The sequence below is a fragment of the Battus philenor genome, unplaced genomic scaffold (assembly GCF_028537555.1).
Source record: "Battus philenor isolate CCGP_79_NKW_IND1 unplaced genomic scaffold, ilBatPhil1.0.hap1 SCAF_6, whole genome shotgun sequence".
Taxonomy (NCBI): domain Eukaryota; kingdom Metazoa; phylum Arthropoda; class Insecta; order Lepidoptera; family Papilionidae; genus Battus; species Battus philenor.
In genome coordinates, this window is record NW_027181726.1 from 5576581 (window position 1) to 5597455 (window position 20875).

The 20875-nt window shown below is 31.6% G+C and overlaps 1 protein-coding gene across 4 annotated transcripts in view; it reads right to left on the reverse strand.

Annotated features, from left to right (window-relative positions):
• Window positions 1-2949: 2949 nt before the first annotated feature.
• LOC137930172 (uncharacterized) overlaps window positions 2950-20875 on the reverse strand; it is a 38479-nt gene continuing 20553 nt past the window's right edge. For 2 of the 4 annotated variants that reach the window (XM_068773321.1, XM_068773317.1), the window contains 11 exons: window positions 19155-19260; window positions 17854-17910; window positions 17040-17149; window positions 16217-16441; window positions 15519-15701; window positions 13723-13898; window positions 12161-12364; window positions 11002-11226; window positions 9620-9817; window positions 7248-8549; window positions 2950-3105 (listed from right to left, as the gene is read on the reverse strand). In XM_068773321.1, the coding sequence (XP_068629422.1) occupies window positions 3045-3105; window positions 7248-8549; window positions 9620-9817; window positions 11002-11226; window positions 12161-12364; window positions 13723-13898; window positions 15519-15701; window positions 16217-16441; window positions 17040-17149; window positions 17854-17910; window positions 19155-19260 (2847 nt within the window). In that variant the 3' untranslated portion in view covers window positions 2950-3044. The remainder of the gene's footprint in view (window positions 3106-7247; window positions 8550-9619; window positions 9818-11001; window positions 11227-12160; window positions 12365-13722; window positions 13899-15518; window positions 15702-16216; window positions 16442-17039; window positions 17150-17853; window positions 17911-19154; window positions 19261-20875) is intronic. The other 2 variants (XM_068773320.1, XM_068773318.1) reach the window with 2 other exon arrangements.

The window sequence follows — 20875 nt, forward strand, 5'->3', positions numbered from 1 at the left end:
CCTTTGGCATTTAGTAAGGAAATGTTACTCACACGATTAAAGTTCTAGAAGTTATAAAGAAATGTTAATATCGGAAAAGTTTAATAACTGTTCTTTGATTTTACTTTCGATACTAAGAATCGTTAGTAATAATAAAATATGTTTTCCGTTTTAAACATGAAATGATAATATTACGGCTATACTGTCACATGCCGGATCTGTAAAATAAAGACGCAATAATTTGGCTGATTTCAAAGTGCATAGCAAAGATAATGTAGATAACAAAAGTATGAAGAACACACGACCGTTGGCTGAAAATTTCCAGGGATCCGGTGTTTACCACGGGAGCGGAGCCGATCAGTGACTCATTGTGACGTTATTTTTGAAGTTATGCGTACGTAACTAAAAGATAAATCCGTGAGGCGTTTGATATAAGCACGCGGTGGCTAGGCTATCAACATTCATTCAGCAGACATAGTCCTGTGCAGGTTGCTTAAGCGAAATTTGAAGTTTGAAACTTGGACTTGGCTTTCTTTAGTTTAATCGAATTGTAAGTCAATTATTTTATATATTTATCGCTTATTTTTAATTAGTTCTTTAACCTTTATCCAGTTTATACAAAGAAAAAGTTTTTTTATACACGTCCTACATTTTTGGTTAGGAAAATTTTTTCGTAATGCATATTTTTAGCAAAATTACTTTAGAAATTATCATATAGTATATGAACGATAAAAATTAAGGAATTTAATGTGGTTTATGTATTAAAATGTTATTATATTTCAGTAAGCCATGTTGTTTCACTGAGCCTGAGGCGTTTGAGCCAATTCGTTTCTTCGCCATTTTATTTTAAATACTTTACAATTTTTTTTTATACCATTTGCTTTTTATTTATAGTTCTGGATTAAAATTGGGCGAGATTTCGTTTACTTGACAGATAATATATCGCTTTTAAGAATAGGTCATAGATAGGTTAAGTTTCTTAAATACTCTGTAGACAAAATATTAAAATTCTGTTCAAAATCTTATTTCATAATATTTAGTTAAGATTAAACACAATCGAAAAAGAAAGAATATAACTTTTTAAAACACTTAATTTATTTTACCTTATATGAATCATAAACTATAATATTTATTTGTCATGGTTTAACAAATTTTTATATTCTTTCTGATAATTATCTTCTTTAATCTTTCGGAAGCCCGACCGATTTTTTAATGGTTAGAGTTTCGTCAACTTTTTTACAATAGTTATAAGATGACGATTAAAATGGCAAACCTCGTTGCAGATCTAAACTATAATGTTATACGCATTAGAGGTCATTGACAGAGAATTGCTGCTTGACTTAATGTACGATTGAATAGGAGAGATAAAATATGTTTTGTGTTAAGCATAGTAAATCGCCTATTACAATCTTCAATCAGCACTCGATGTTTTACGGCTGGAAAAATAATGACTGACTAACAGTTTAAAAATAACTAAGACCACCAAGTTTTAGTTGTTCTGTATTTATGCTTCATTTCATTTAAAGTAGGAACTATAAAAATTGTTAGTTGATTTTTAAATAGCATTATTTTGTTTAAAGCGTAACGTAGTTATAATTTACATTCATTAATAAAACGTTCCTTTCAATTTATTTTAAAGTTATAACTATTTTTTTTAATAAAATATCTTTATATTGGTTTTTGAGTAAAATCTATGTAACATAAATATTTCAACAATGAAATTAATGAATCACCTATTCATTATTTTTCGGGTAAATGTCTAAATACATTATTTATTAAATTTCAAATGAGTTATTAAAATTTTTAAATTAAAAAGAAACATTTAATAATTACATAATTTTTAAAAATTTCTTTTTAAAATTTTGTGAATTAAATACTAGATGTACAAAATTTTTAACAATAATATGTCCTATTCCAGAACAATGGCAGACTCCGATCGTGTTATTTACCCCGATGAAGTTGAAGAGGTCAAAGAAGCTGCAATTGAAGCGAAGAAAGTGGAAAACAGCGAGGCAGCGCCTGAAACTTCAGCAGATTCAAACATAACGATGCGAAACATGATTACAGTTCCATCAAATTGCCCACCCGGGTTCAAAATGGGTGCAGACGGAATTTGCCGAGAAGTTTTCAAATGAAAATAACTGACCACAGCTTATCTAGTTGTAAGAAAATTTCACTTTAAGTCGTTGACGTTATGATGTAAGGCTCTCTTTGAATCTGTTAAACAAAAATTATTTAAAGAGCTTCTATGTATTGGAATTCGAAATAATTAATGTTAAGTTGATATAATTTTATTTATATTCTGTCTCAGTATTATTTTGTTCCTTTCGTATTGTAAGAATTGTCAAGGCCAGATGTTAAGTTATCAATCTATATAATCAATAAAGCATTAAAACAAACATTTTAACAATGAAGCATGTTTTTCATTGACATTAATTTTTTAGTGATTGTTATTTGCCGGCATTTAATATTTAGAACTACTGTTTGGTTACAGACTTTTGTAACAGTTATCTCAAGTAAATGAGACAATATGACGCTACCTAATAAAAAATATCATCATTTCTTTGACATTCTCCGTATATATTAATAATAGTTTTTTAGATCTTTAAGAATGAAAGAAGTTTTTCTGGGGATTGATTACCGTTACTAATTCCTATTATACAATTTGATATAGTATGCAAAATTGAAAACTGTTATGTATATAATTATTCTGCTGGGATTTTTCAAGGAGTTGGGTTTTAAGGCAAGCCCCAACGCAAAATGAGCCACTTGGTTGCGGAAACCAGCCCGCAGAGACAAGACAAAATTATATTACCATTTGACATCCAGGCAATGTTTTAAGTACGCGCGAATATTAAATGTTTTAAAGTAGCATGAGGTTATGTATGGTTATATTTCACGGTATTAAGAGAATAAAAGTCCATATTTTTCTAATAATTAACGATCATTTACTTTAAAATACTCATATAATTACACAATAATCTATTATTAAATCATTATTACTAAGTTTAAAAAAATTAAATAGTATATTTAATTTCAACTTAAAATAATATCGTCTACGTAAATTATAAATAACCTAATGTAGCGTAAGTTTTAACAAAGGGGGCGTCACACTCGCAGGTATTCCTGAAAATGAAATAATTATGTTAAAACCATTTTCTATTGGTATATACTAAACAGATTTTAAAATATACAAACCTTTAAAATATAATAATACTTGGAGCATTTTAATTAATATAAAAAAGCTAAGCGCATATTATTATGATGACAGAGCCTTTGAAAAATGTATTACGATATATATGTATCCCCTATTTAGGTTAGATAAGTTCGATGATAGGACATATGAAGGTTTATTTATAAGAAATTTGAAAAGTACATCTTCAATCAGTTAGATTATATTAACTGAATAATTATGTATCTCCATTCAATGACGGTCGTTATATGTGTTATGTTTTTATAAATTCCTGCAGACAAACTGTGCAACAGTTTTGTAAGTAGTTCGTACTAAATTTTAAAAACACGAATTTTCGATCATCACTTTAATTAATAAACATAAAACATTGGAAACGCACCCTTTTCGTCTTTGTTCCAACAATTGACTGATATATTTACTGATATCAAACAATATCGATGACACTTTTAGCTTTAGTTAAATCAAAACCTTGATTTTAATTAAACTATGCAATGTTATTTGCTTAAAATTTAAAATGAAATACTACAGTCTAATATGTATAAAATAAAAAAAAATACTAAAATTATTTTCGTATTGCTTGTAAACTTAAGCGGTTAGCATGCCGGCTATTGATCTATTTGCATATAATATAAAACAGCAAGCATGCACGCACAAGATGAAAGAAAAAGAAAAATTATAATTACAAAGGACGTAGAAAATCATGTGCGGTTATTTAGCGCCTTTATATTGTTTGTCTATAAATTGTAATAACAAACACTTTCTAAAAATAAATTATTATTCCAGTATTTTCAATCTGCTATTCTTTCAAACGAAACATACCGAAATAAATTTATTTATACATATGTTGACGGTTAACTTGTCTGTCTGTATCTAAAAGACCACAGGTCTTATTGGCATTTACAGATAACAGCTTGTGGTAACAGAGCGCAGGAGGCTAATATAGGCTTTGTTAATGTAACTTAACTCTAAGGCTGCTTCGGGAACCTCGGGCTCGGGCCGTAACCTTACTTGCGTTATTACCAGATTTGGAGACACAAAAATTTTTAATTTATAGATTGATTTAACCAACACTTGCAATTTTAATAACATTTATGTAGTAGGTTTTATAATAATTTCATATATAATATGATAAATATAAAAGGTGATATATAATAAAATAAAAGCTAACTAATTACAAAGTATTACGTTCCTCTTTCCTCGATAATTTTTTTTAATTTATAACCAGGATGTAATATGAAGAATCATTTACATTCCAAATTTAAATTTCGATATAAGATAACATAAAACATGGAAAAGAAGATTAGAGGATTAATGTCATTCTTTAACGCTGTTCCCGAAAATCAACGTCGTTTACTTTTCTGTCTCAGGTGGGCAATGTTTATATAAGAAACTTGAATTACAATCACTTCGTTAAATTGAAATGATCAATTAATTTTGAATAAAGCCATAAAGACTATATAAGACTTTCAAGCAAGCCTTTTTAATACTTTATGTACTTATATTTAGTAATAGTTTGTTCGAAATTCGGTTCCCTGAAATATATAAAACTTTTAAAAAAGATAATTTTTAATGTAGTATGTATATGTAAATATAAGTGTATAAAATATGAAATATCTTTAGAATAAATTAACGGTCAAGTGTGTGGAAGCAGTGTTTTAAATAAATAATTGTAAAGAAACGTATTTGTAAATGGCATTGATTAAAAAAACGCCTTAGGCCAAAAAATATTTTATTCCATTCGTCTGTTCAATAGCCTGTTACGAAGATTCATTGATCTTAGATATTAACAGGTATAAGCCAAAGAATGACACGTATTTTCTTATATTGTTTGATCACGATGCTCATTTAATGTCTGTTGTTTTTTATTCTTTGAGTGGTTTTTGTTAAGTGATTTGACATTAAATTATGTCCATATCGTTCTTGTTTGTAATTCAAAAAGTTTTTTTTAGATAATGATTCAGAACATTACTTGTAATAGTTTTAACAAATTTGTACTACCCGTTTGCCTTCTTTATATAAACAGGAAATTCAGAAGAGATCTGTAGACGTAAGGAAAATAACTGACAGAGGATTAGCAAGTTGAAATGGCAATGGTCAGGCAAAACGGACAGCCGCCGGGGCTTTAAGGTTCTTCAGCAACAAGGTGGACAGATGACCTTATTTTGTCAATTAAGTTGAACAATGAAATATATAAAGCTATCTTCAATATAAACAAATGAGTACGAGGTTTTTAATCTTTTTCCTGTTTCAATCAATTAATATCAGCGATGGTTTATTTTATATCACTTATAGGCCCACAATATTTATATTGAGTATTAAAAGTGATCCGGTATTAAAATAATTACATTATGTCTTTTGTATATAGAGATAACATATCAAGTAAAATTTATTTTCCTCATCTCTTGTCGTTTGGCAAATTTTCCGAAAAGTAATATATTAAAAAAAAAACCTTACTTAAAAAAACCGTGTAGAAGCAAACAGATATATTAAATCGTGATTAGACATACTGATATTCATAGAGACATGGAAATAGAATTATTAACTCTGGTAAAATCCACTATTTGCAACAAAGGCAAATCGGTTCTTGCAATATTAACAGGATCCGCTTAATTACATATATATCGTGATTAACTATTAATATGCTCTTTTGCAACGTTTTTATTTATGAACTTTACGTACTTTTCCGTTAGTTTGCCGCAAATGTCACTTTGCTCGCGTTTATAAGTATTGTTTTTGGGTAAAACTGTTTTGTTTGCCATTTAATAATGTTTGTTTATGAACTAACCTAACGTAATGTCACTGAGCGCATTGCAAATTGGTTAATATATCTATTTTGAAAAAAAAAGTGACTGCATCATTTTACTTTCTAGTTGAACCTCAAAATTTCTTGTTATTTTTTAATTTTGTAAAAATTCAGAAAATAAACCTCCAAACAAACGTTATGATTGTAAGAAATTTAGAGATATTGCATATGTTTTGGCGAACTTTGTTGGTTCTATAAACTATGGGCTAATAAAATAGGAATAAATATGATTTAAAACCTTTTACGTAGTGTAAAAAATTGAAGTAAAAAGAATTTTAACAAGGAATTAAAAAATTAAAAATAACATAACATACTGCAAGTAATACGATAATTTGATTATTCGCTGAAGACTGTACTTTTAAAAGTTTCTTAGTGTTTGATAATGTGCCTGTGTATTCAAGGATATTTTATTAAAATATCTATTACATAGGCTATAATGTTAACGAAAAAACCCTAGGCACTTGTCTATTATCTTTATTACTATAATATATGTAATGTATATTTATTTCTCGTAGAAAACTCATGTTCATGACTCATGTTACGTTAGTGCAAAGATTAAGAAATCCATTTTATGAGAGTTATACTACGATAACTGTTATATTAACGTTTAATGTTTTTGTTAAAAAATGATTAAAATTTTATAGTAACGAAAACAAAAACAAAACTGCATAATATTATAAAAAAAGAACCTTTTATTTGGATGTGTTTTTTTAAAGTATTCTAGTGTTATATTAAAAAGAGTTTAATTATTTTCAAGATTACTTTAAAAATTATGGAATTTCATAATTTATAAAATTTTCATTAATCTGATAAACTTCTTCAGAACCATCGAGCTTATATATTTTATTTTTGTAAGTGTCTGTATGACATTATTTACGTGAGTTTTGTTATTTAAAATTAAAAAACAGAGAAATAAAAGAGAAATTTATCATAAATGTTGTGAGTTATTTGACTATAATTATCTTCGAAAATATTTACAAAGAGCATCGTACATTTGTATAGTAAAAATAAAGTTATCTGTTTTATCTCAATTCTTCATAAAAAAAAACTATAATTATAACAGTGATTTAAGGCACTAGTGTGACAACAAAAACACATGTAAAAACAAACTGTAAGTAAATTGATTTGTCATGCGCAAAAAAATAACATAGCATTTAAGAGCATTTCATACTGAAGTTGGAACATTACGCAAAATAAAGAAAACTACTTCTGGAGCATTTTCTGTTTTTTACTGAAAGCTTCGTGGTTTAAAACCTAATTTGAAGTACTTACTCGTCCTCCCAAGGACAAATGTCGTTTCGCTGCTTTCGTTCGCCTAAACTGCCTAAATTTTCTCTCTTAACAATATTTGATTCAGAAACCGACGACAGTTCGTCTTTGTGAGCAATTTTTTTCATAGCGTCAGACTCGGACGCCGCCTTGCACTCCCCTGAGACTCGCTGTGATGTCACCGAAGACACTTTTTCTATAATGTCTTCGTCGACCCCAATATCCTCGCAGACAGCGAGTGGTGCTACTGGCGTTCGAACCGCCGTCGTCTCCGCAAGAGTCACAACCGTAGTTCTACATGTTCCACTAGGCGATTCTGTTTCTGCACCTTTTGCATTGCAATCTGTCGATGCCAATGTTGGTGCACTAATTGAATCTGCCACAGGTGTGTCCACTTCACCGCTTACTAATTCTTTATTTTCGTGCACAGGGCAAGGTAAATCTGTCTCCTTTTCCGCCTCAACTTTATCAGATTTGTTTTCTGTAATATCGCCATAATTACTACTTAAATCTTTACATGAGGCCGGACTGATTTCTTTAGTCGTTGACGGTTCCCGGGACAGTATTTTGTGCACGGAAGCAACATTCTCCTCCGATGACTTCGACCAATCGGAAGCTTTCGAATCCGCAACGGAGGTAGACGACTCATCATACGACTCCGCAGAGAGCGCTCCGGCTGGCGACTCGCTTACCGTTTTAACATCTATATTTAAAACATCAGTTCTAGTATCATCATCACGATTAAAAGTAGAGACAGTTTTTACAATAGCAAGCGCACAACGATCATCAATGGTTTTAAAGTTGGTAATCGAGGGTTCGGTAGGCGTTGCATCGGCGGAGGCGAACACAGAAGATGGTTCTTCAGATGGCGCAACAGAACGGCGTTCTTCTGAAGAACTGTAACCGGGCAGTGAGTCCGCAGATTCTTCATCCGGAGCTGAGCTGACGCTGATCGTGGGAGTTGGATGTAGCGGAGCGGTATTTGTGGCAGATGGAGGAGCTGGTACAGGTCGCGGGGGCCTGGGAGTGTGAGGTGGCGACCCGAGTGGTGCTAAGTGCCTAGGTTCCACCGCCGATAGTCTTCGCAATGGTGGCGGTGCCCCCCGCAAACCCCCGTCTAAAGTACTTTGCTGAGGAAGACGCCGTGTTCGCTCGGCTACAGCTACTGCTGAACTGACATCGGAAGACGAACTGCCGGAATCAGCGGCAGAGTCTTGTCGTCTTCTACTTCCTCTGCTATAACCCCCTTCCCGAGATTGACTTTCCCACGGTAGAATATCTGCTGTATCGTCGTCGAGAGGATCTCTGAAAACCCGTATTAACAGATAACCGTTAGTTCACATAGTCTAAAAATTTACTTTTGAAATATAAAACTCGAATATACCAGAGATATAAATTGGAAGTGTTAAATAATTACGTGATTTTGTGAAATTTTAAAGCGCATGGACTATTTTTACGATAACAGTAATCGTAAATTGCAATGTCAAAAAAAGTCCATTCGTAATAAATTTTACATAATATATGCCTTTTAATAGCCACAATTTTAAAACTTTTAAAAAGCACTAGCAGATAATAGTTCAGTAATAATATAACGAAAATCAGTTAAGAAAAATAATCTGTGCTGGTTTCCTCTTTATTTTCCTATTCTTTTTCATTCCATTTTTCACTTTGTATCAATTACAATTGAAGTTACGTTTTGAGAAGAATGTCAGAAGAGTCCAATTTGATAGAAAGTAGAATTAAACTAAGGTCTTTATGCATTATATATCATATAACCTACAATACTAAAATGTAAAAAAAATAAATTAGTTGTTGGAATACAAGCCTCTCTCAAAATAAGGTTTGTAATTCACTGTGGTAGAAGCCAAATATTCTTAGAATTTTTTAGACCTTGCTTTCGTTGTTTACGTGGTGTCTGCATATTCCTTAGATTCAAGAGGGCAGGGCGCCGAGAGCTTTTAATTAAAATGTCTATTAAGGTTGTGAAGTCCGGGAGTTTCCTGGGAAGCCTTGGGACGTGGTGCTACATGTTACAGTTTCTCTAAATTGGGTGATCACAAAGCACTTAGATTAAGTGGATGCTTCATGGAATGATTAGACTTTGCTGCTCGGCTAGGGCCGTCACTCGTCGATAACTTTAATCTTCGATGATTGGGGTTATGCGTCCACTGTGTCACAGCCGATTTCGAATCCAACGAGATCAGTGGGTTTTCGAATGGCTGTGACATTAAGAATTTTTGATAATCATGCAAAATTTATTACGATGTGACTAATGCGAGTGTTGTGTGTTGATGTTGTTGTGAGTGATTGTGTACGAGTATATATAATCAAAAAGGGAAATAATAATTATTAGGGTAGAGATATTTATTGCCCACCTAAAGGGAATATCGCACAAATTGGACTGCGAATGGCTGTGAGGCGGTGGTTCGGAAGTACGTGGCGGTTGCACGGCGCAGACGGTGAGCTCGTGCGCCGAGCCCGTTAGCGAACGATCCGACCCACGCCGCCGCGACAACCCCGTAGCCCCCGACGTGCCCGGCTTCTTCTTCACCTGACCGCCGAAGTTGAAGAATCTGAAGAATTTTTTTTTTAATTCAGACATTCAACAAATGATTTTCGGACTAGCTACCCATAATAACTTTACAAAAAAACCTTCAGACCACGTTTTGTGTAAACGTAAGTTAAAGAAGTTTAAAATAGATAACTTAAAAAATCCAATATTATATTTATATTAACGTTAGCATGAGTTACATTATGATATGAGTACATGTAGTGATTATACTTCAGCAGCACCCACATTACAATTAATAAGTTAATATAAATGACGATTATTTAAATTAAATAAAACCGCTTAAAATACTACTAGCAAGGTAACAGATACCTTTTGCGTCATGGATATAGAATCTCCTTTCTTGGGTCACTGATAAAAAAGAAATAAAAAACTCAATTCGTTCGTTAAAAAATTGCGGGTTTGTCGAACAGAAAACGAATATACTTATTTAAGAGTAACCACTTTGTTTATTTTGTAATAATTTTATAAAAGGTAGTTTTATTTTTTTAAATGGCAACACTACTCGACCCCGTTACTCTTTTGTGACAACTTCTAGTAAAAAAATTGAGAGTGGTGGGGTTAAAACAGCGTTTTGATTATTGAGTAGGGAACTCGGTCACTCGTTCGATAACCATGGAGGTGATAAGTTGTCTAGTGGAAACTATGCCAGTTGGCCTATAAGAGTATTAAAAGTGGAATAAAAGTATTTACTGTGCTGTGAATTGGAGTTTTTCTGATAATTGATCTATAGTCTTAAGGATAAACAACAATCATTTCCAAAAATGGTTTTCTATTCGCACACTCAAGCTTTGATTCGGTCTTATTGGAAATCTGTAAGGCTGAAATGATGTTGAAATAGTCAAATTTTTATCAAGATGGATGAAAATCAACGGGTTTGAAGTGACCTATAATAATAGCAGTTATGCTCGTTACGGTAACTAAAATCTAAGGCTCCCTCAACACAAACTGTTACATTATTTATTACACTGGAACTTTACTTATTTTTATTTACTCTAAAGTAATTAGTATAACATAGTCAACCATAAATAGCGGAATATAAACATTGATATATATGTCAACCCCTACGCCAATTACGAAGTACAAAACATGATTATGAATAAAATTGTTCATAGCAAGTAGATTTAAAAGTTTAATTTTTAAATTAGGCAAGATAGTGTATTATGACAGTGTGCAACGGTAACTTACTTAGCCTTTTTCTGATAAACGTTTTTGCCTTCAGCGAGGAGGCGTTGGAAGTGATCTGATCTTATGAAACGAGGATAGCAGTCCTTCTTGAGCAGTAGACCGTAAACGTGGTCGGCGGCGTGATCGAAGGCATAGCGTGAGCCGCTACGCAAGCCTTCCATCACCCGTTCTGCTGTAGCTCCGTCGATGTTTATCTCGCAAGGCGCTCCTGGTTTCAGGAACTCCCTAGGGTTATAGTGCATGCATTAAATATTAATATAATAATGAGACAACAATGAAACAAATTTATTCTTTTGAGTAGCCATCGCTTAGCACTTGCGAAAAGTCAAAAGATTAATACATCACAAACCTAAATATGTATTTGTACATAGACAACCGGGTTCGGAATGTTGATTCTGTCGAGAAAAACCTGTCAGGAAACTCGATTGTTACTCTTCAAACGTTATTTTAACTATCAAGGCGATGAGTGTAGAAGTATTACCACACAAGATTACGTGTTATAGAGCTCTGTGTAACACTTTACCATTGTAGAAAAGTTGGATCACTTATTACAATGCGAACATGATTCCCATATCGGTTTAAGTATTAAAAAATTACTACCTGTTCTGCCGTTGACGAAGACGTGGAAATGAGACTCTGGTAACATAATGCTAAAGAAGCATGATATTAATAATTACATTAATATGTAATAAGCAAATACTTAACATACAGGATGATTGTTATAGATATAGTAAAATAAACGTTCGAAATTCGAATAACTCCAAATTAAAAACGATTATTATTTACTAATTGTCCCTGTATACCGTACTGCCAGAAGTTATTGGCCTGTCGCATTGCGATAGATAAAATAAATTAATGTTACATATTTCAGAATGAGTGCTATACAAGATGCTTAGAAATTATTGTAAAAGCATTGAAGCTTTTGGATAGTAAATTAGCTTTAAAGCTTTTACAGCCATAACCAAACACCCTGAATATGCAACTTTCAATACACTGTAGTTATATCATTCAATCCCTGTTATTCTTTATGGATAAGTAAGCACTCTTGATGTAAAAGTTAATATTGTTATTATTTTCGTTGTGATATGACCCGTAATCAAATATTAATAATTTATAGTTCAATGTTAAGTTATTAAGAGTAAGTTAAGTGTTTGCTTACGCATAGATCTCTTCTAGTTTCTTAGGTATTTGTTTGATACTGCTCCGCCGTAAATCCCTGACCGCCAGCCAAAACCTAATGTTCTCGTGTGAGTATTCCTTGCGTAAGAAACTGGTGAACTCTTGTAAGCCGGTTGGGTCTGACACTAACTCGTCGATCGACAAGGCCCAACGTTGCACACGTTTATCACTTGGCACTTCAACTCTGAAAAAGTTATATAGGATGATTGTTTAAAGGTCCTAAAGCTTTGAAGGAATGAATGTACAGCTAGCTCATTTATGGTGAATGATATGATACATACTACGTTTCAGAAATAACAAATAACCAAATGAAAACATAGTAAATTAAAACATTTTCAAAATTCGGATTACGAGTTTTACATATTAAAATTAATTGTTGTTAACTATCGGTGCTTACTGACTTCATATTATTAAATGTTATGGCTTGACATGTCATTTCGTTAGAAAAATATAAATTAATGTAATGTATTTCTGAGTAATCTCTTCATAGAAGCTAATTGGAGATAGGTGAAAAAGTATGCTGAACAATGGGCTATACATTCATCCCCATTTATAGCTTTTATGCCTATGACTAATCCAATTTTATTTTATTTAAAATTAAATACAACATACTAAATATTATTTCAAGATTGTGTTGAAGTATTTATTTATTTACTCTTTTTACACATTGTATGATGGCGGGCTTAATGTTTTATTATTTTCTACTTGTCAACCTCTAGTGGTTCAGAGATACAAGTAGGTAGGTGTGATAGAAAATAATACAAAACATGTAAAAACCTTAATACTATACACATATGATGTTATACTTATTATCTAATCTATATATGAATAAGGGATTTCCACCTAAGTACTGACTCATGACGATATCTTTTGAACCATAGGGCTTGGAGAGTTTAAATTTAGTAGGAATATTTCTTTTCTAGAGAAATAGTCAGCTTAAATGATATTTTATAAAATTCAACCCACAAGAGTAGTAAATTAAAAAGAAGCGGGTAGGGGGCAGTTAGTTATTAATAACCATATAATCAAATAGGAAGACATAATTTATACAAAAATTACACATCGTCATGATTATGTCAGCCGATACACGCCCACACTGTAAGGTATAGGCCTCCCCCATCGACAGGATTACCGGTCTTGCACCGCCCAATCCTGCAACGTTTTTCCACCTAGTGGAAATCATTTTATTTTTAAATTCTCCTTCTACCGGCTTGTGGTCGCTATATACCATATTATATTGTAAGTAGAGAGAAGTTTTGTCAATTACTTCGCCAATAGCTCTCGAACTTTCCTTTCAAACATATAATATTTTTCTGATTTTCCATTTCGAAGAGAAATTTATTCAAAAAAAGAAAGATAGAGAAAAGAAGAATGGACGAAGCCATATTTGTTATAAAGACCAAGTAGTAAAGTGTTGAGAAAGAAAGGTAGCAGAAGGTAAGCAGAAGAAAGTAGTTAAAAAATCAGAAGTTCATCGTCATCATCAATCTTTAGAGATTTGGTCAACGAGCAGATACGTGGTCGTGTACGTAAAATACTTACAGGGGACTGTTGATTTGCCAAAAGAGCGTGTCGTCTGAAATCCAAGGATTGGAGGGCTGTGGCGGCGACAGCCACGGATCGTACGGAGCGAAGGTCTCCGAGTAAGCTATGAGGGCTTCCACGGCAACTGAAGTCTTCACTCTTGTACGATCCAGACTTGCCTTCAACTGTTCTATCTGTATATTATAAGTAATTTTTGGAATTTATCATTAAAAATCCTATTTTTAATTAATTTATTAATATTATTTTCTAATTTTGACTAATTATTGTGTTCACTTGTTTCTTAACTTTTTTATTTTTCTTTATGCCTATTATATACACTTAATCGTAGTAATTATATGTTAAATTGTTTGTATTCTCTTCGCTTAGTCATCATTTCAACTGTAGGACGAGCACTGCTGAACATAGCTTCCCCATAGAATTGATAAGATTGTAATAGGACTGGTAGAAATGAGCTTAGTGAATTGGCGTTATAGTCCAGCAAGAGAGAATATCACTTTCAAATTAAAATTTAAAATATTTATTTTACGATTATGATATTTTGAGAAGTAATTATTTATTTAAATTTAAAAGTCGTTTCTTTTCATTTGCGTTTCTTGTTACATTTTTTTTTATTTTCTTAGTTATGATACCATGTTAATTTATTTGTTCCCTTTATTAACCACTTTCATTCATTTTTAATATTTGCGAATGTCAAAAGAAAAATTAAAGAATTTGGTTAAAACCATGATCTAATTGATTTCTCTTACATCCCTCGATTATAAAATTACTTGTAATTATCGCGACAAGAAAATCTACCCAAAAAATTAGCTGTTTGTGAACAATTCTATCACTAAAAAAATCCTTTACTTCTGCTATAAGAGAAAAAAAATGCTTTTTCCTCCGATACTATTGAAGTACGAAGCAAATAACCTAAAAAAATATATTAAAATATCAATTCTTATCATTTATTCTTATCATTATACATTAGAAAAAAATCAAGCAAAGCCCAGAAAAATATACATCTATATATCTTACATATAATGCGTCGGAACACCTAAGGACACCAAAAATTTAAAATTCTCATTCATATAAATTCTTGTATAACTGTAGAGCGAGCGGGAAATAAAGTTTGTTATTAGTAATAATTCAAACGTCAACATATAAACAAATTGCATGTAACGGTCTATTTCGAATTATGAACGGAGTGAACTTTTTAAATTCATTGTATAACGATTCTGAGTTATTCGACGGGAGTTTATTATGAAACATATACAGTTGCCTACCAAGAAGTTACTAAATTTATGAGAGTCAGTGAAAGATAACCTGTACGTATATACATAGCTATTTTAAATATTTTGTATTATTTTAATGCACATGGACAAAGCTTAAATATTGTCTATGCATTGCCATAAATATTAATTCATGAATCTTTCTCTAAATTTTTAGTCTCGTGTAGATTACATGAACAACCTATCCTGTTTAAAAAGGTATCGATGTTTATCGTGATTCGGTATTTTTCTGTTAAACCGATCAAAATTATAAATCAATGAGCAATGGTAACCCAGTGGAAGACGACTGAGACTTGCGACGGTAGGTCATGAATACGATTTCAGGGATACAATTTTATCTAATCACAGATTGAGCATAATTTTATAGGATTGCTATTGCTCACAAACGAGATCGCCAACTGAAATTATGGTATATTTCATAGATATCGTTGGAAAAAACCTATGCCTTGCATTGGACGTCTACGGGCTGAAATGACTGTCAAAATCAATTAATCTCTTTTAATTAATTGACAGATTGTGTAATACCTCTCTAGTTAGCTGGAGTATTGTCTTTTTCTTCGGTTTAGGGTTCCGTACACGCACAGGTACCGGACAGGGTTCCAAAGCGCTGGTCACGCCCGGCGGTGGGCGCGTGACTCGCCAGTACGCCCTCTCCTGGCTGTCACTTACGATTTTGTCTCCCTTCTTCCGATCTTTTGCTAACCTCACCTTAGTAAAAGAAGTGATTTTAAAGAAAGTTTACTTTTGTTTATTTTACAGAATTATTATAAAGTATCATTGATTTTTTGGATAAAAACTAATAGTTCAATAGTAAGTAGTAGTAGTTAATCTCATTTACACCATTTCACCTTTTAAGAGAAATATAATTATTAGACGCAAACATAGACACAGATTATAAAGTTATTACTGATCGTTTTTGTTAATAAGTACACATTTTGCATAAATATCCAAGGGAGAGCTGATTTGTAAACACAGACACTGTACACCAAATAATAAGTACATCCAACTTTTATATAATATACGGTCAGTATTGAAAAAAGAACGTTTTTTTTTTACTAATTTTGTGGGATAGCCACTACCTTTCATGGCTGTAATACACGATTACGGCTTGACTTTAATTTATGTGACTTTCCGTAAACATCTAAATTTGTCAGGAACAGAACTAGACATGAGAATGTTTTATATGAGAGTTTAGGGCAATATAAAAAAATATTTTATTTCACCTGTTCCTCCGCTTGCATGGTAATGAAATCCCATTTCGCGGCTAGATTCTTCTTAAGATTAGCGAGTGCTTCTTGTTCGTAATCTTCCAAGCCATGGCGCTGCTTGTTGCGCAACGTACGCTTGACTAGATAAATCGCATACTCTACATTGTCGGGACCTAGTGTTGGTCCGCTTGAACCGCTGCCGCCCACGCGAGGCCCTTGCCACGGCCAGTAATATGGACTCTGTATACATATCAACGTGTTGAGAAAAACACATACACAACTCCAGGAAACGTGGTATTGTTATATCTACCAACCAAAAAAATTACAATTCGGGTTAAACAATCTCGATTAAGTAAAATATCAACTAGTGTTATTCCGTGTGCAACATTGGGTTATGGGAAAAATATGCATGTAAGACCAGGCCTAGTTTAGATATTAATGCTAATTTTAAAAAGAACATCTATATATTGTCGTAAAATAAACGCAAACGAGAATCATTTAACATTGTGCAACAAAACCTCAGGTCTTCATGTTGTTATGGATGGACAAGTTAGAAATCGTCTGATAATTCAACTATTTTATAAGTAAATATTAAAAGGAATGTGTTTTGTTTAATCTTTTATAGAAAGAACTGGTCAAAACTTTTATTACCAGCTGTTAATGGATAGAGTTAGGAGAAAACTATGTAAAACAGGACACCGTTGGATATGCTTTAACTATTTGTGAGAATACCATATACTATATGGTAATGGTATACATTCACTTACAATTTTTTACCCTCATATTATTGTTTGAATATAAGGTTCAGTGAAAATTTAACAATAATTAATATACTCACTTGAAACCTATAAAGAGAAGAGTCGTCCTTTAACCCAAGATTTTTAGAATCGTTGACTGGAAACAAGTAACCGTGTTGACAGAGATGATTTGCTAAGGTGAGTGCTTCTACTGTAAATAAAAAAAAGTTAAAATTGTATTTACGAAATATGTATTTTCTTAATAAATATATATACTAAGCTTGAATTATAGTTAATATATCAATATATATAAACAGAGTTGTGTTAGTAACACCATTTATAAGTTAAGAACAGTCCTTTTTCACACAATTGCTTTTATGTTTCTTAGAAATAATAAAAAGTTTTAAACATTTTTATTTCTTATTATTATTATTATTAAACCGTATGACGTAAGCTTCTCTCATAGTTTCTTGCAGAAGTACCGGTTGGGCGACATTGGTTGAGCGTTGTTCGACAGACGTCGAACAACAACACCTTGTAAGTAGGCAATGTCGGTTTTTAAGTTCTTCCACAGATCTCTTTAATCCAGATTCGATCTCGTAGAGAATTCTCAAACCTAGCTCTCTCCGTGTCTTGTTGAGCGGCTGTGAATTTGCTTATTATATTCTCGCAATAGAATTGTTACACTATCTTTAGGTAATGGATTTAAAATTTCATTGACATGTTGGACAAATGATTCCATATGTAACAAAAGAAACAGAAGCAGATCCTATGTCTTTATTAGATTTGTTTAAATAATATAAATATTTATCATAATATAGTTGTTGTTTTGTAAATGTTACTTTCGACCGGGTCTTTGTTTTTAGTTTTTTTACAGTTAAATCTTTTAACAGTAAAAATTAGTTAGATACTTACTGTTGTTTGCCTCGTCAAGATTAAAACGATCCATTAACCATTCTACGACGTCGTAACCTGAGAAATTAACAAAATCACAATTAATTTAACATGTAATTTTCGCAATCATTAATAAAAAAATTGACCTACTTTGAGAATTGAAAATAATTTCTCTTTATTATAAATATTTTTACATGTTTATATAAAAACATAATATTTATCTCAGTTACATCGTATATGCTTTCATTGCTCAAATAACCAGTGGTTTTCATGAGAGGATAACTATTTTCAAATTGAACTAACAAAAAATATTAAATTGATTGATATAAGCTCATTGATGACTACAAAACGGAGAGATAATACTTTTAATACTACAGTTTTAAATGTGTCTATATAAAATTATTATAATTTATACAAAACTATTATCGTTTATTACATTCTTTACTAATGTTTCGAAGATAGTTCAAAGATGTACAAGTAAAAAGTATATTTGATAATATTTGTAAGATATTTCCACCAATCTATTAACTTATCACAATATCTCCAGATTTATATAGCTTAGAGACTCGAAATTTGGTAGGAATGGAATTCCTTTCGTTAATTAGAGATAAGAACGGATTTTATTAATTTCTATCCGTAAGAGGATTGTGGATACGTTCATTAAAAACAAATGAATGTTTTTTTTAACTACGGATCATACAGGTATAAAACTTGACCAGCAAATCTTTATAGCTTGTAATGATTGTCGCAATTCTTTATACCACGTTAAGTGAGCGGAGGGCAAACTAAACTTGTACATAAAAAAAAACATTTACGTAAATTTGCAATTATAAGCACATGCACGCACACTTAGGAAAATAAGTTGCAATGCTTCGTCATCAAAAATTAAATCTGGAAGAAATAACGATTCTAAGGAACACTAAGTCATTGACACCCGCTAGCGGACTGAAAATATATGCCTGTTATCGATTTTACAATTAGATGCTTCGAGCAAGTAACTTTATGCGGCGTCGGCTAGACACTGAATAACAAAAAAACTTATTTTTCAACCAATAAATATTAATCTTAAACGATATTACGAATCTTGTAAATACTTAAAGTTCAAAAAGAAAACAATTGTAAAAGTGTTGAAAAATTAATAATAAAGTAGTTACTGTTTTAAGGTAAAGTAACTAGAATTGAAAAAAGACAATCAATAATAATTATCAGAACAGTAATATTTAAAAAAGATGTAATCATACCACAGGTTATCCAGACAATACCTTTGTACCTTGGTCGGGGAGATATTTTCGTAAAACTTGGATGAAGAATTTTTCAATTACCATACATACCCATGAATGAAGATGGTATAATACTGAGAAATAGTTTTTGACATTTTACTGGTACACCGGTTTCTGGATCTTGCATTTCTTTTATTAAGCTTTCCATCTAAAACAAAGAAGATTAGATGAACAAATGAGAACATAGTGATTTATATTTAGTCTTTTGTTTGATATAATAATTAAGTAAGATTGGTGTATACTCCGAGTTTTGAACAAAATAAATTAAAAAAAAATGAACATGCAAAAGTACTATTTACCACTTTATATGATTTTTATTATGTCGTGTTAAATATTAATATATTTAACTTAATTTTAAGAAAATGTGTAAATTAAAAATTACTATTAAATAATAAAAGTATGGCATCAATAATCAATGATATTTCGCAAACTAATTACGATATTTTCAGACTGAAAAGATTCACGTAAGTTATTTTCAAAATCAATGTTGTCATATAATATTTTAGCAAACATAGTCTACGAGTATGGTGATTATGGAGGAAATAATTATGGAGAAAGATAATAAGTTTTTTAACAGCGTTGTTTGAAGTTGTGCGAATGTTCATAGATCATAGCAGACTGGAAGATAATTGTAAAACCTTAAAACCGTCAATATGTGTACAAATATGTAGTTTTATTTGTATGCGCTTTGCTTAAAATATCCTTTAGTAAGTAATATATGTTTTCATATATCGAAGCTTCTATTAATTTTACGATAAAGAGAACGCAGATTGCCGACCGTAATCTTTGCAGCGAGTTTATTATCGATCGACTTAGGTCAAAGCACACTTGGCGGTGCGAGGGTAACGGGCCCTGCGGAGTGCGGGCAAGACTCGCCAAGTATCTCTCCAGTCGATCAAGAGTTCGTCCTTGCCTAACACAAAGCCAGTGCAATATCGCGCTCCTATCTTTTAATACCCTAAGAGCTCTTAACGCTGTACTCGTCACGGACATGTGTATGGTGCAATATTAATCACGTAATTGATACTGACAGTTATGTGTTAACTATGCGAGTTAAGGTGGAATTAACAGCTTACAAATTTATAACCATGAATGTGCTATAATCCCAGCATGGTAAGAATGTAGGTCGCGATAAGATATAAGTTATTATCATTGGGTGAATAACAGTACACTCAAGAGGGAGTCTTTGAATCAAACAATTACATGTTAAAGAATATTTATATGTTTTATTATTCATTATGTAATAAACTGCAATATTTAACCTTAACGAAATATGTGAATCAGACGAAATCTCAGACAAAAAGTTTTTATTGTGAGAGCCAATGTAAAATATATATAATAATAAAATATATAATATATTTAGTATTGATATAGAAAAACAAATAATTATATTTAATAAGTATGGTCTTTGTCCTATAAATGAGAAACTAACATTTTAATTTCATGACGTGTAACAAAAAGATTTTTTTTCAAAATGTCAAATTTTAAACAAACGTTATTTCGTTTGTAGAGTTATTTACTAAAACAAATCTTTTTGCTTAGTATCAGTGGTAATTCGGGCGTCCGTGCAGTTCTTATCAAATAAACCGTGAAAATCACATTACGGACACAGGAGGCTATGGAAATGTGCGTTTTTGGAAAATACTAGTACATTCACTTTAATTTCAAATGTATTGTTATAGTTTCAATAGTAGCAACGATTAAATTTTATTTTATTTATAACTTATATTTGAATTCTTTTTACTTTCGTTTCTAATTAAAAC